This window comes from Pseudophryne corroboree, chromosome 6 (assembly GCF_028390025.1).
Source record: "Pseudophryne corroboree isolate aPseCor3 chromosome 6, aPseCor3.hap2, whole genome shotgun sequence".
NCBI classification, from domain to species: Eukaryota; Metazoa; Chordata; class Amphibia; order Anura; family Myobatrachidae; genus Pseudophryne; species Pseudophryne corroboree.
This window is the reverse complement of record NC_086449.1, coordinates 328,841,468-328,854,719: the sequence shown is the minus strand read 5'-3', so window position 1 is coordinate 328,854,719 and position 13,252 is coordinate 328,841,468. Positions and strand designations below refer to the sequence as shown.

The 13,252-nt window shown below is 47.3% G+C and overlaps 1 protein-coding gene across 2 annotated transcripts in view; it reads right to left on the bottom strand.

Moving 5' to 3' along the window:
• The window catches only part of ARID3B (AT-rich interaction domain 3B), a 546,358-nt gene that overhangs the window by 370,216 nt on the left and 162,890 nt on the right, over positions 1-13,252 (bottom strand). For both annotated transcript variants that reach the window (XM_063926363.1, XM_063926364.1), the window contains exon 5: positions 8,919-9,102. In XM_063926363.1, the coding sequence (XP_063782433.1) occupies positions 8,919-9,102 (184 nt within the window). The remainder of the gene's footprint in view (positions 1-8,918; positions 9,103-13,252) is intronic.

Genomic DNA, 13,252 nt, shown 5'->3' with positions numbered 1-13,252 from the left:
TTCTCTTGGGAATCACCACTTTCTTATCAGGGGAAGACCACGCTTCTTCACATAACTCATTTAATTCATGTGACGGGGGAAAAGTCAGTGGCTGTTTTTTCTCCCCAAACATATTTACCCTCTTGTCAGGGACAGGGTCAGCCTCTGAAATGTGTAATACATTTTTCATTGCAATAATCATGTATCGGATGGCCTTAGTCATTTTGGGCTGTAATAGTGCCTCATCCTCGTCGACGCTGGAGTCGGACTCCGTGTCGACATCTGTGTCAACCAACTGAGATAGTGGGCGTTTTTGAGACGCTGACGGCCTTCTGAGGCGCCTGGGCAGGCCCGGGTTGAGAGCCCGGCTGTCCCCCGGCAGCAATATAATCAAATCTCTTATGTAATGAGTTTACATTGTCATTTAAGACCTTCCACATATCCATCCAATCCGGTGTCGGCAACGACGGGGGCGACACCACATTTATCTGCACTTTCTCCGCCTCCACGTAACCCTCCTCATCAAACATGTCGACACAGCCGTACCGACACACAGCACACACACAGGGAATGCTCTGACTGAGGACAGGACCCCACAAGGTCTATGGGGAGACAGAGAAAGAGTATGCCAGCACACACCACAGCGCTATATACACAGGGATACACACTACCAGAAGTGAATTTTTCCCAATAGCTGCTGTATCAATACACCTTTTGCCTAAATTTATGTGCCCCCCCCCCCCCCCCCCCCCTCTCTTTTTACCCTCTTAGTGCCAGGAGACTGCAGGGGAGAGCCTGGGGAGCGTCCTTCCAGCGGAGCTGTGAAGAGAAATGGCGTTGGTGTGCTGAGGAAGAAGGCCCCGCCCCCTCAGCGGCGGGCTTCTGTCCCGCTGTTTCTGACTAAAGAATGGCGGAGGTTTTACACATATACAGTGCTAGACTGTATGTGTGTATTTTTTAGTGCCAAAAGGTATTAAAATTGCTGCCCAGGGCGCCCCCCCCCCCCCCCAGCGCCCTGCACCCTACAGTGACCGGAGTGTGTGGTGTGCAGTGGGAGCAATGGCGCACAGCTGCGGTGCTGTGCGCTACCTTAATGAAGACAGGAGTCTTCAGCCGCCGATTTCATCACCAAATTCTGATCTTCTGGCTCTGCGAGGGGGACGGCGGTGCGGCTCCGGGAACGGACGACCGAGGACCTCTGCCTGTGTTCGAACCCTCTGGAGCTAATGGTGTCCAGTAGCCTAAGAAGCGCAACCTAGCTGTGAACAGGTACGTTTGCTTCTCTCCCCTCGGTCCCACGTAGCAGTGAGTCTGTTGCCAGCAGATCTCACTGAAAATAAAAAACCTAACAATTACTTTCTTTACTAGCAGGCTCAGGAGAGCCCACTAGGTGCATCCAGCTCTGGCCGGGCACAGATTCTAACTGAGGTCTGGAGGAGGGGCATAGAGGGAGGAGCCAGTGCACACCAGATAGTACCTAATCTTTCTTTTAGAGTGCCCAGTCTCCTGCGGAGCCCGTCTATTCCCCATGGCCCTTACGGAGTCCCCAGCATCCACTAGGACGTCGGAGAAATTATATATATATATATATATATATATATATATATATAAAATAAGAATTTACTCACCGGTAATTCTATTTCTCGTAGTCCGTAGTGGATGCTGGGAACTCCGTAAGGACCATGGGGAATAGACGGGCTCCGCAGGAGACTGGGCACTCTAAAAGAAAGATTAGGTACTATCTGGTGTGCACTGGCTCCTCCCTCTATGCCCCTCCTCCAGACCTCAGTTAGGGAAATTGTGCCCGGAAGAGCCGACATTACAAGGAAAGGATTTGGAATCCAGGGTAAGACTCATACCAGCCACACCAATCACACCGTACAACTTGTGATAACCATACCCAGTTAACAGTATGAACAACAACTGAGCCTCATTCAACGGATGGCTCATAACAATAACCCTTTAGTTAAGCAATAACTATATACATGTATTGCAGACAGTCCGCACTTGGGACGGGCGCCCAGCATCCACTACGGACTACGAGAAATAGAATTACCGGTGAGTAAATTCTTATTTTCTCTGACGTCCTAGTGGATGCTGGGAACTCCGTAAGGACCATGGGGATTATACCAAAGCTCCCAAACGGGCGGGAGAGTGCGGATGACTCTGCAGCACCGAATGAGCAAACTCAAGGTCCTCCTCAGCCAGGGTATCAAACTTGTAGAATTTTGAAAATGTGTTTGAACCCGACCAAGTAGCAGCTCGGCAAAGCTGTAAAGCCGAGACCCCTCGGGCAGCCGCCCAAGAAGAGCCCACCTTCCTAGTGGAATGGGCTTTTACTGATTTTGGATGCGGCAGTCCAGCCGCAGAATGTGCCAGCTGAATCGTGCTACAGATCCAGCGAGCAATAGTTTGCTTTGAAGCAGGAGCACCCAGCTTGTTGGGTGCATGCAGGATAAATAGCGAGTCAGTTTTCCTGACTCCAGCCGTCCTGGAAACATAAATTTTCAAAGCCCGGACTACGTCCAGCAACTTGGAATCCTCCAAGTCCCGAGTAGCCGCAGGCACCACAATAGGTTGGTTCAAATGAAACGCTGATACCACCTTTGGGAGAAAATGGGGACGAGTCCTCAATTCTGCCCTGTCCATATGGAAGATCAGATAGGGGCTTTTACATGACAAAGCCGCCAATTCTGACACACGCCTAGCTGCAGCTAAGGCCAACAGCATGACCACCTTCCACGTGAGATACTTTAGCTCCACGGTCTTAAGTGGCTCAAACCGAAATCCAACACAACGTTAAGATCCCAAGGTGCCACTGGAGGCACAAAAAGGGGGCTGAATATGCAGCACTCCCTTAACAAACGTCTGAACTTCAGGCAGTGAAGCCAGTTCTTTTTGAAAGAAAATAGATAGGGCCGAAATCTGGACCTTTATGGACCCCAATTTTAGGCCCATAGTCACCCCTGACTGTAGGAAGTGCAGAAATCGACCAAGCTGGAATTCCTCTGTTGGGGCCTTCCTGGCCTCACACCAAGCAACATATTTCCGCCATATGCGGTGATAATGCTTTGCTGTCACATCCTTCCTAGCTTTTATCAGCGTAAGAATCACTTCATCTGGAATGCCCTTTTCTGTTAGGATCTGGCGTTCAACCGCCATGCCGTCAAACGCAGCCGCGGTAAGTCTTGGAACAGACAGGGCCCCTGCTGTAACAGGTACTGTCTGAGAGGCAGAGGCCATGGGTCCTCTGAGATCATTTCTTATAGTTCTGGGTACCAAGTTCTTCTTGGCCAATCCGGAACGATGAGTATAGTTCTTACTCCTCTCTTTCTTACTATCCTCAGTACCTTGGGTATGAGAGGCAGAGGAGGGAACACATAAACCGACTGGTACACCCACGGTGTCACTAGTGCGTCCACAGCTATCGCCTGAGGGTCCCTTGACCTGGCGCAATATTTTTTTAGCTTTTTGTTGAGGCGGGACGCCATCATGTCCACCTGTGGCAGTTCCCAACGATTAACCATCTGTGTGAAGACTTCTTGATGAAGTCCCCACTCTCCCGGGTGGAGGTCGTGCCTGCTGAGGAAGTCTGTTTCCCAGTTGTCCACTACCGGAATGAACACTGCTGACAGTGCTAGCACGTGATTCTCCGCCCATCGAAGAATCCTTGTGGCTTCTGCCATTGCCATCCTGCTTCTTGTGCCGCCCTGGCGGTTTACATGGGCGACCGCCGTGATGTTGTCTGACTGAATCAGTACTGGTTGGTTTTGAAGCAGGGGCTCTGCTTGACTCAGGGCATTGTAAATGGCCCTTAGTTCCAGTATATTTATGTGTAGTGAAGTCTCCAGACTTGACCACTGTCCTTGGAAGTTTCTTCTGTCCAGAATCATTCCCAGGAAAGGCAGACGCATTGTAGGAATCAGCTGCGACTTTGGGATATTCAGAATCCAGCCGTGCTGTTGCAACACTTCCTGAGAGAGTGTTACGCTGACCAACAACTGCTCTTTGGACCTCGCCTTTATGAGGAGATCGTCCAAGTACGGGATAATTATAACTCCCTTCCTTCGAAGGAGTATCATCATTTCGGCCATTACCTTGGTAAATATTCTCGGTGCCGTGGAGAGACCAAACGGCAACGTCTGGAATTGGTAATGACAGTCCTGTACCACAAACCTGAGGTACTCCTGGTGAGGTGGGTAAATGGGGACATGCAAGTAAACATCCTTGATGTCCAGCGACACCATAAAATCCCCCTCTTCCAGGCTTGCAATAACCGCCCTGAGCGATTCCATTTTGAACTTCTTTATATAAGTGTTCAAGGATTTTAAATTCAGAATGGGTCTCACCGAACCGTCCGGTATCGGTACCACGAACATTGTGGAATAGTAACCCCTTCCCTGTTGAAGGAGGGGGACCTTGATTATCACCTGCTGGAGGTACAGCTTGTGAATTGCCGCCAGTACTACCTCCCTTTCCCTGGGAGCAGCTGGCAAGGCTGATTTGAGGTAACGGCGAGGGGGAGTCGCCTCGAACTCCAGCTTGTATCCCTGAGATACAATTTGTACAGCCCAGAGATCCACTTGTGAGCGAACCCACTGGTTGCTGAAGTTTCGGAGACGCGCCCCCACCGCACCTGGCTCCGCCAGTGGAGCCCCAACGTCATGCGATGGACTTAGTGGAAGCAGGGGAGGATTTTTGTTCCTGGGAACTGGCTGCCTGGTGCAGCTTCTTTCCTCTACCCCTGCCTCTGGCCAGAAAGGATGCGCCTCTGACCCGCTTGCCTTTCTGAGGCCGAAAGGACTGCATTTGATAATATGGTGCTTTCTTAGGCTGTGAGGGAACCTGAGGTAAAAAAGTCGACTTCCCAGCTGTTGCTGTGGATACGAGGTCCGAGAGACCGTCCCCAAACAATTCCTCACCCTTATAAGGCAAAACCTCCATGTGTTTTTTAGAATCAGCATCACCTGTCCACTGCCGAGTCTATAATACTCTCCTGGCAGAAATGGACATTGCATTAATTCTAGATGCCAGCAGGCAAATGTCCCTCTGGGCATCCCGCATATATAAGACGACATCTTTTATATGTTCTATGGTTAGCAAAATAGTATCCCTGTCGAGGGAATCAATGTTGTCTGACAGGGTATCAGTCCATGCTGCTGCAGCACTACACATCCAGGCTGAAGCAATAGCAGGTCTCAGTAGAGTAGTAGAGTACCAGTGTGTGTATACACAGACTTCAGGATAGCTTCCTGCTTTCTATCCGCAGGCTCCCTTAGGGCGGCCGTATCCTGAGACGGCGGTGCCACCCTTTTAGATAAGCGTGTGAGCGCCTTGTCCACCCTAGGGGATGTTTCCCAATGTAACCTATCCGTTGGCGGGAAAGGGTACGCCATCAGTAACCTCTTAGAAATCACTAGTTTCTTATCAGGGGAACTCCACGCTTCTTCACACAATTAATTTAATTCATCAGATGGGGGAAAAGTCACTGGCTGCTTTTTCTCCCCAAACGTGGTAACCGGGTTAACGTCAGAAATGTGCAATACATCTTTCATTGCAGTAATCATGCATCGGATGGCCTTTGTAGACTGTACATTTGTCTCATCCTCATCTACACTGGAGTCAGACTCCGTGTCGACATCTGTGTCTACCATCTGAGCCAGAGGGCGCTTATGAGCCCCTGACGGCCTCTGAGTCGCCTGGGCAGGCGCGGGCTGAGACCCCGGCTGTCCCAAGGCTGCTGCGTCATCGAACCTTTTATGTAAGGAGTTGACACTGTCAGTTAAGACCTTCCACATATCCATCCAATCAGGTGTCGGCCCCGTCAGGGGCGACACCACACTTATCTGCCCCTGCTCCGCCTCCACGTAACCCTCCTCATCAAACATGTCGACACAGCCGTACCGACACACCGCGCACACACACAGGGAATGCTCAGACTGAGGACAGGACCCAACAAAGTCCTTTGGGGAGACAGAGAGAGAGTATGCCAGCACACACCACAGCGCTATATAACACAGGGATTTACACTATACAAAGTGATTTACCCAATAGCTGCTTAAATATCTTATTTGCGCCAAAATTTATGTGCCCCCCCCTCTCTTTTTTACCCTTCTTGTATCAGGATACTGCAGGGGAGAGCCTGGGGAGCTGCTTCCAGCGGAGCTGTGAAGGGAAAATGGCGCTGGTGTGCTGAGGAAGAAGGCCCCGCCCCCTCAGCGGCGGGCTTCTGTCCCGCGTTTTGTGTACTTTAATGGCGGGTTTTTTTACACATATACAGTGCTAGACTGTATGTGTGTATTTTTTAGTGCCAAAAGGTATTAAAATTGCTGCCCAGGGCGCCCCCCCCCCCCCCCCCAGCGCCCTGCACCCTACAGTGACCGGAGTGTGTGGTGTGCAGTGGGAGCAATGGCGCACAGCTGCGGTGCTGTGCGCTACCTTAATGAAGACAGGAGTCTTCAGCCGCCGATTTCATCGTTCTCTTCTGTCTTCTGGCTCTGCAAGGGGGACGGCGGCGCGGCTCCGGGAACGGACGATCGAGGTCAGGCCCTGTGTTCGAACCCTCTGGAGCTAATGGTGTCCAGTAGCCTAAGAAGCACAAGCTAGCTGCAAGCAGGTAGGTTTGCTTCTCTCCCCTCAGTCCCACGTAGCAGTGATTCTGTTGCCAGCAGATCTCACTGAAAATAAAAAAACCTAACAAATACTTTCTTTTCTAGCAAGCTCAGGAGAGCCCACTAGGAGCACCCAGCTCTGGCCGGGCACAGATTCTAACTGAGGTCTGGAGGAGGGGCATAGAGGGAGGAGCCAGTGCACACCAGATAGTACCTAATCTTTCTTTTAGAGTGCCCAGTCTCCTGCGGAGCCCGTCTATTCCCCATGGTCCTTACAGAGTTCCCAGCATCCACTAGGACGTCAGAGAAATATATATATATATATATATATATATATATATAATATATAACAATTTATCTCCACAGTGTGGAAATGATAGCACTCTCCAGACTAGGGTATCAAATAAATCAAAGATTGTTCATATCAAAGATTGTTCATATTTAATGTCAAAGTCAATCTCACAGTTCCCAGAAGGTATCCAACGTTTCGGTCCACACCAGGACCTTTTTCAAGGTTTAGGCAGCACAGTCAAAAGATTCAGCTTTTCAGCATAAGTCAAGATGAAAGTAGGAAACTGGAGCAGTGCTAAATAAATTATGTTGTACTATGGGTCCCACCTTGTGTAAGGTTGGACTTTGATTGGCACCCCAGCTGCTGGCTGTGTTATGTGAGAGTGCAGGGATCCCTACCTATATCGATCTATCTATATCCGGCCTCTAGGTCGACAGTGTCAGGTCGAGCACTAGTGGTCGAAAGTAACTAGGTCGACAGGGTCTCTAGGTCTACATGTTCTAGGTCGACAGGTCAAAAGGTATTTTTTGGAACTTTTTCATACTTTATGATCCACGTGGACTACAATTGGGAAAGGTAACCTTGCCTGAAGCACTATATTGGGGTTCCCGGTCGCTGTACGGCGAAAACGACAGCAATTTTTGTTTAAAAACAACAACACGTCGACCCTTTGACCTGTCGACCTAAGTGTGGTGGACATTGCATACCATACCTATATATATATATATATATATATATTTATTTCCCTCCCAGGTGATATTACACTAACCTGTGACATGTCATCGGTGTTTACAGACACGTGTGGTTAATTAGAGCAAACATAATTAGGTCGACATGGGACGAGTCGACACTTATTTTGGCGTAATTTTGTATGTTTAACCAAATGTTAGCCAAATTAGTGGAAACGTATACCCTCGCGGGCTCGCTTCACTCTCCACACTTTGAGACAGCTTACTATTCACAATCATAGCCCACTTGGATGGTAAATGATGAAAACGAACTTGTGTCGACCCTTTGACCATATCGACATATCATCCGGAACACGTACAGACACTACATTGTGCCCACTCTATCTTCAGCCTTCATTGGGCATGATTCCTGCATACCGCCCAAGCCCTGGAGCTGTCCTCCAGTAGCACACTGTATTTCTCTCTCTGTATGGTATGCCCCATAGCAGTGATGTCACAATAGGTCACTGGCCTCATGCCCTGCCTTAGGAGGTGACGCGACCATTGCAGTCCCAAAGCAGACTGCTTGAAATCAGATATTGTGCAGAGCAGAGGAGGGGATGGCTGGAGAGAACACACTCCATAGTCTCTTCTCCTGCCTATGCCACTGGAGCAGAAGATTGCTTGACAGTGCAAACCGGCGCTGTTGATTAGACAGTACACATCCTGAGGGACCCGGATTTTCTTTTACATTTTTTGTTTAACCCACTGTCAGTCAAGTCACACACAAAAGCGTAAATGTGAACTCTGTAGACACAATATACAGATGTGTCCTCATACATCTAGCTTCAATACGTGAAATGCCTGGTGCCAGTTAGTCGTCAGGTCAGCATCGGGAGCCTTTAATGCTGATAAATAAGTCTTATTCGCAACACAGGGCAGAACAGAACCTGTATTGGGAAAAAGCTGCAAATGCTACATTGCAGTACTTTGTGTACAGACTCAGTTGTCATTGTCTCTGAATATACAAGTGTTGCCTATCAAATTAATCAGTACAATCTCATCGTGCACGCTAGTCGCAGTGCGTTGTGAATAAGATGCATTTTGGCCAAAATAGATGTCCAACGCTAGCAGAATCACACTAGATCTGGCAAGCTGAGAGGGGCTGTTTGGTATGACTACAGCAATGATGTGTGAGGACACATCTGTAATAGTAATTTTGAAAAAATGTAACTTAAAAAGTCAGTACATACTATAGACAAAGTATAAGGAGGAAACCCACTTCCAATGAACAGAAAACATAGAAATTGCTTGCAGAGGGCACAGGGCATGCAAGCATGCACGGAGGTAGACACAACAGCTACTTACTGTGTGCGCAAGGTGAAGGCAGCACTGGTAATGGAGGTTGGCAGGTTCAGCCCCTTTGTGATCTCTCTCCAGATTTTCTTATTGATCACCTCCACGAGCCCTCCCTTTTCTGTCACAAGTTTGTAGAGCATGTAAAGATCCAACAATTGCTTGGCCATTATAGGGATACGACTAATTGGGGTGCCTGGTTAAACATGAATGTGGAGAGAGAAGATACATACATTAAACATGGTAAGAAAGGGCTGGAACACCGTATCAGGATGAGTATGTACAGCACTAAAAAGGAGAACACACATTCTATGTATTCTGTCTAAAGCCAGATGTTTACCAGTTATAAAATAAAAACTTTAGGATTGTCTAATGGGCCCTACACATTGCGCGATCTGCCGCTGAGCTGCCTGACGGCGTATACGGCCGACGGATGACCCGGCGGCGGGGGGGCCGGCGGCGGGGGGGCAGTGAAGTTTCTTCTCTCCCCCATGTCACCCGGCTCCAGTGCAGGCAAATATGGATGAGATCGTCCATATTGGCCTGCACGCACAAGCGACGGGGCACCAGTCGCATCATTCATCGCTGGTGCCTCCACACTGAAAAATATGAACGGTATCTTGTTCATTAATGAACGAGATCGTTCATATCTTTTACTCATATCGCCCAGTGTGTAGGGCCTAAAATACACCCACAATGACTAGAACAAAAATATTCAGTGAGTGGTTTACTGATAAAAATAAAGAAAATGTGCCCTTTATACAGGTAATATTTGTTTAGGCATTATTTTCAGAGAATGTTCACCACTGGAGCATGTGCTTCAGAACAGTGCTACAACTGAACTGAAGCTAGCACCATCCTTATACCACTATAAGCATGCAATACATAGTTACTGTACCATTCATTGTGTCTGCATTATGCCCCACTAACCAGAAACTTGATAAAGGTCAGCAATGTAGCAGATAAAGACCAAACTTAGCCAGAGTGCAGGAGCGCTATCTATGATTAGTAGCTGCAGAAATACCGTCTATTGTGTAGTTACATCTTTAAATATGCATACTGACATCTGTCACGAAGATCATAGTGGCCAGTCCCATTTATTGCTATCTGTAGCCATCACATTCCCCAATTCCCTGAACCCCCATAAGTCCCATGTGTAATATAGCCATCTGACCCTAGTGACACTAATCATGGGGAGTGTCCTATGACAGTCATCCATCACAGAGGTGACAGCAGCTAATTCCTGTAGTGAAGATGGGAGGGACGGGGGAGGGTTTCATGGACTCCCTTCTGTCTGCTCTGTTCCTCATTATTTTCAGACCTGGGGCTAGTGGGGGAGGGGAGGGTGTGTGACAATCACAGCTGCTGCTTGGTGTCACTAGGCAAATTCAGCCTGGTGCTGCATGTGTACTTTGCACTGTACAATTGGACATGACATAAGAAGGAATTCCTTAAAGTAGAAAGCAGAATTCCCTACATTACAATAATTGTAAAAGAAATAAAAATGAATGTGTCAGCGCACATCAGACATAATATCAGCGCTTAGCATGTAGGCTGCCGTATGTGATCCCCTGCAATACCTACAATGAGAAGGTAAATACGCTGAAACACAATCATGAAATAGCATATGAGTGTACTCCAAAAATATAAAAGTCTGGTGCCCTGGAGAGCCTCTATGTCTGCAGTACCACACAGAAAACCATGCTGTATTAGATGGCACAGCATAACACTGGGAACAGAAACGCAGTCTCTGGTTTATTTTAACACAATTGCTTGATGAGTATTCAAACGGGTGGCACTTGGTATACCGGCTGTCGGGATCCTGGTGCTCAGCACAGACGCCGGAATCCCGACCACCGGTATACCGACAAGTTTTCTCCCTCTTGGGGTGTCCACGATACCCCTGGAGGGAGAATAAATAGCGTGGTGCTCTACCATGCCCGCAGCGTGGCGAGCGCAGATAGCCCGCAAGGGGCTCTTTTGCGCTTGTCCCACTGCCGGCATGCTGGGCGCCGGGATCCCAAGTGCCGGCAACTCATACCACCCCCATCCAAAAGGTACACACCAACATACAACTATGTAAAGGATGCACAGACTTTTACATATATAAAGGCGAGTGATAAATTCCATTTTATACACACACACGAAACCCCGAAAGAGAACCTTATCGATGCATATCACAAAAGCCTCCAAAAATAAGCAGTGAACCTGGCACCTTTATACCACATGGACTCTGACGACAGTATCTATATTCTCTAACATTAGTAGGGTTAACTATTTCCAATCATGTAGCCCTATTGTTTGCCAAAAGCTGTAGAAAATAATTATCCTACAGTATGTGAATCCGTTAGAGCCCGGGTAGGATGCGATCACACTAGTTTAGACTTCTAGCTCCAGGTCAGATGACTATATGCTGGAACAAGAAACAATGTAGGTGCACTTTCAATCTACACATATAAAAATGGTTATAGGTTTCCCTGCTTTTATGTAAGCTTGCAGCTTCTGTCAGTGTTCCATGATGGACCTCTTTACATTTCCAGGAAGGAAATCAGACTTTAGATGCATATCACACCCAACAGGAGCTAATGGGCTCATTAATCACATTCAAACAATAGATTCCACCCCTACCCTCAACTCACCCACTAATGCCTGTTTTGCTTTGCATCTCCCCTCCCCCAGCACAAACAACTTCCTCAATAAATGATAGTGACAGGTTCTTCAAGACTTATCAGATTTCAAGATCTGTTACAGAGGGAGTTGATGGTGAATTGAACAGATTTAGGGGCCCATTTATCTTGCATATTTATGGCTATTTCCCCCGAAAACTGCAAATATTAGGCATCTCCTGCATGTACGAAGGAGGGATTGCAGCAGATATCCGATTCCTGCTGCGATACCTCTATTTCCGCTAGCAGCCATGTCCCCCATAGGTTTCTATGGGCAATGCTGCCAGATTTGCAAATATCCGGATTGCGGAGAAATCTTAATATTGCCCCCTGCAGCTACGGCCACCTGAACATCTGAAAATGGCGCATTACTAGCCGGCAGAGGGATCATCCGGAAACCCTCCCCGGAAGTGGCCGCTGTGCTCGTGCGGTATGGCTGACCGCGCCTGTGCAGAAGCCCCGGTACCAGTCAAAGCACCCGCAGGGACAACCGCTTGATGTGATCGCATATTGCAATGCGGTCCTGGGCCGTAAGTTCCCAACCAGATCGCATTAAATATGTGATCTATGATAAATGGACCCTTAAGAGAGATTAGAGATCTGAAAATATACATATAAACCTCTCAATACACCATTTAAAAACACACACAAGCTTACATTCATGAGATAACTCACGAAATGTTACACAGATCAACGATGGAAAGGAATCAGGCACAGAAATAAATGTCTAAATGGGACAATTTCATAATTTGACAAGTTATATTCACACGGTTCTGTCGTTAGGTTTCTGTGCAACACTCCGAGAAATTTCATCTGGCATAGACAAAGAACAATTCTTCCACTGAGGAACAGCACTGCCATTAACTTCTAGGCTTCCTAGTATAAAATTTTATTTATATATATATATCCGAGCAAATTGGCGGCACTCAGAGACTTGTATTAGCTGCAAAAACGTGCTTTAATGATCAACGTTTCGGGCCTTCGCCCGTCGTCAGGATTAGCAAACGTTTGCTAATCCTGACGACGGGTGAAGGCCCGAAACGTTGATCATTAAAGCACGTTTTTGCAGCTAATACAAGTCTCTGAGTGCCGCCAATTTGCTCGGATACATTGGGCCACAGTACCCTTGGAGGGCACCGGAGCGCTACATTTAAAGTTATTACACCAGTGCCGGATATCTGCTTCTACTATATATATATATATATATATATATATATACACACACACATATACATGCATACACACACATACATATATATATATATATATATATATATACATACATACACACATACATATATTATATATATATATATATATATATATATATATATACATACACACACACACACACACACACATATACATGTATATATACACTTACACATAGTTCACATGTACACTGGACGATACACAGCTATCTGATTTGTGCCTGCTCCCTCAGTTCACTCCTATGGCATAGTGGGAAATTGCAGAAGAGGCGACTTGCACGAGCTCTTTAGTTTTCTCTCACTTTTCCTGGCATGCTTGTTCCATACTCATTATTGTAATATTACAGTGTTACTCTCTTACATGGGCATGTCAATTATTTGGGACTTGGGTGTGACCCTTTACTACATGTGCCTACATATGACTGCCTTAGATAACCGCCTATATGGCCAAAATTATGTTTACACACCT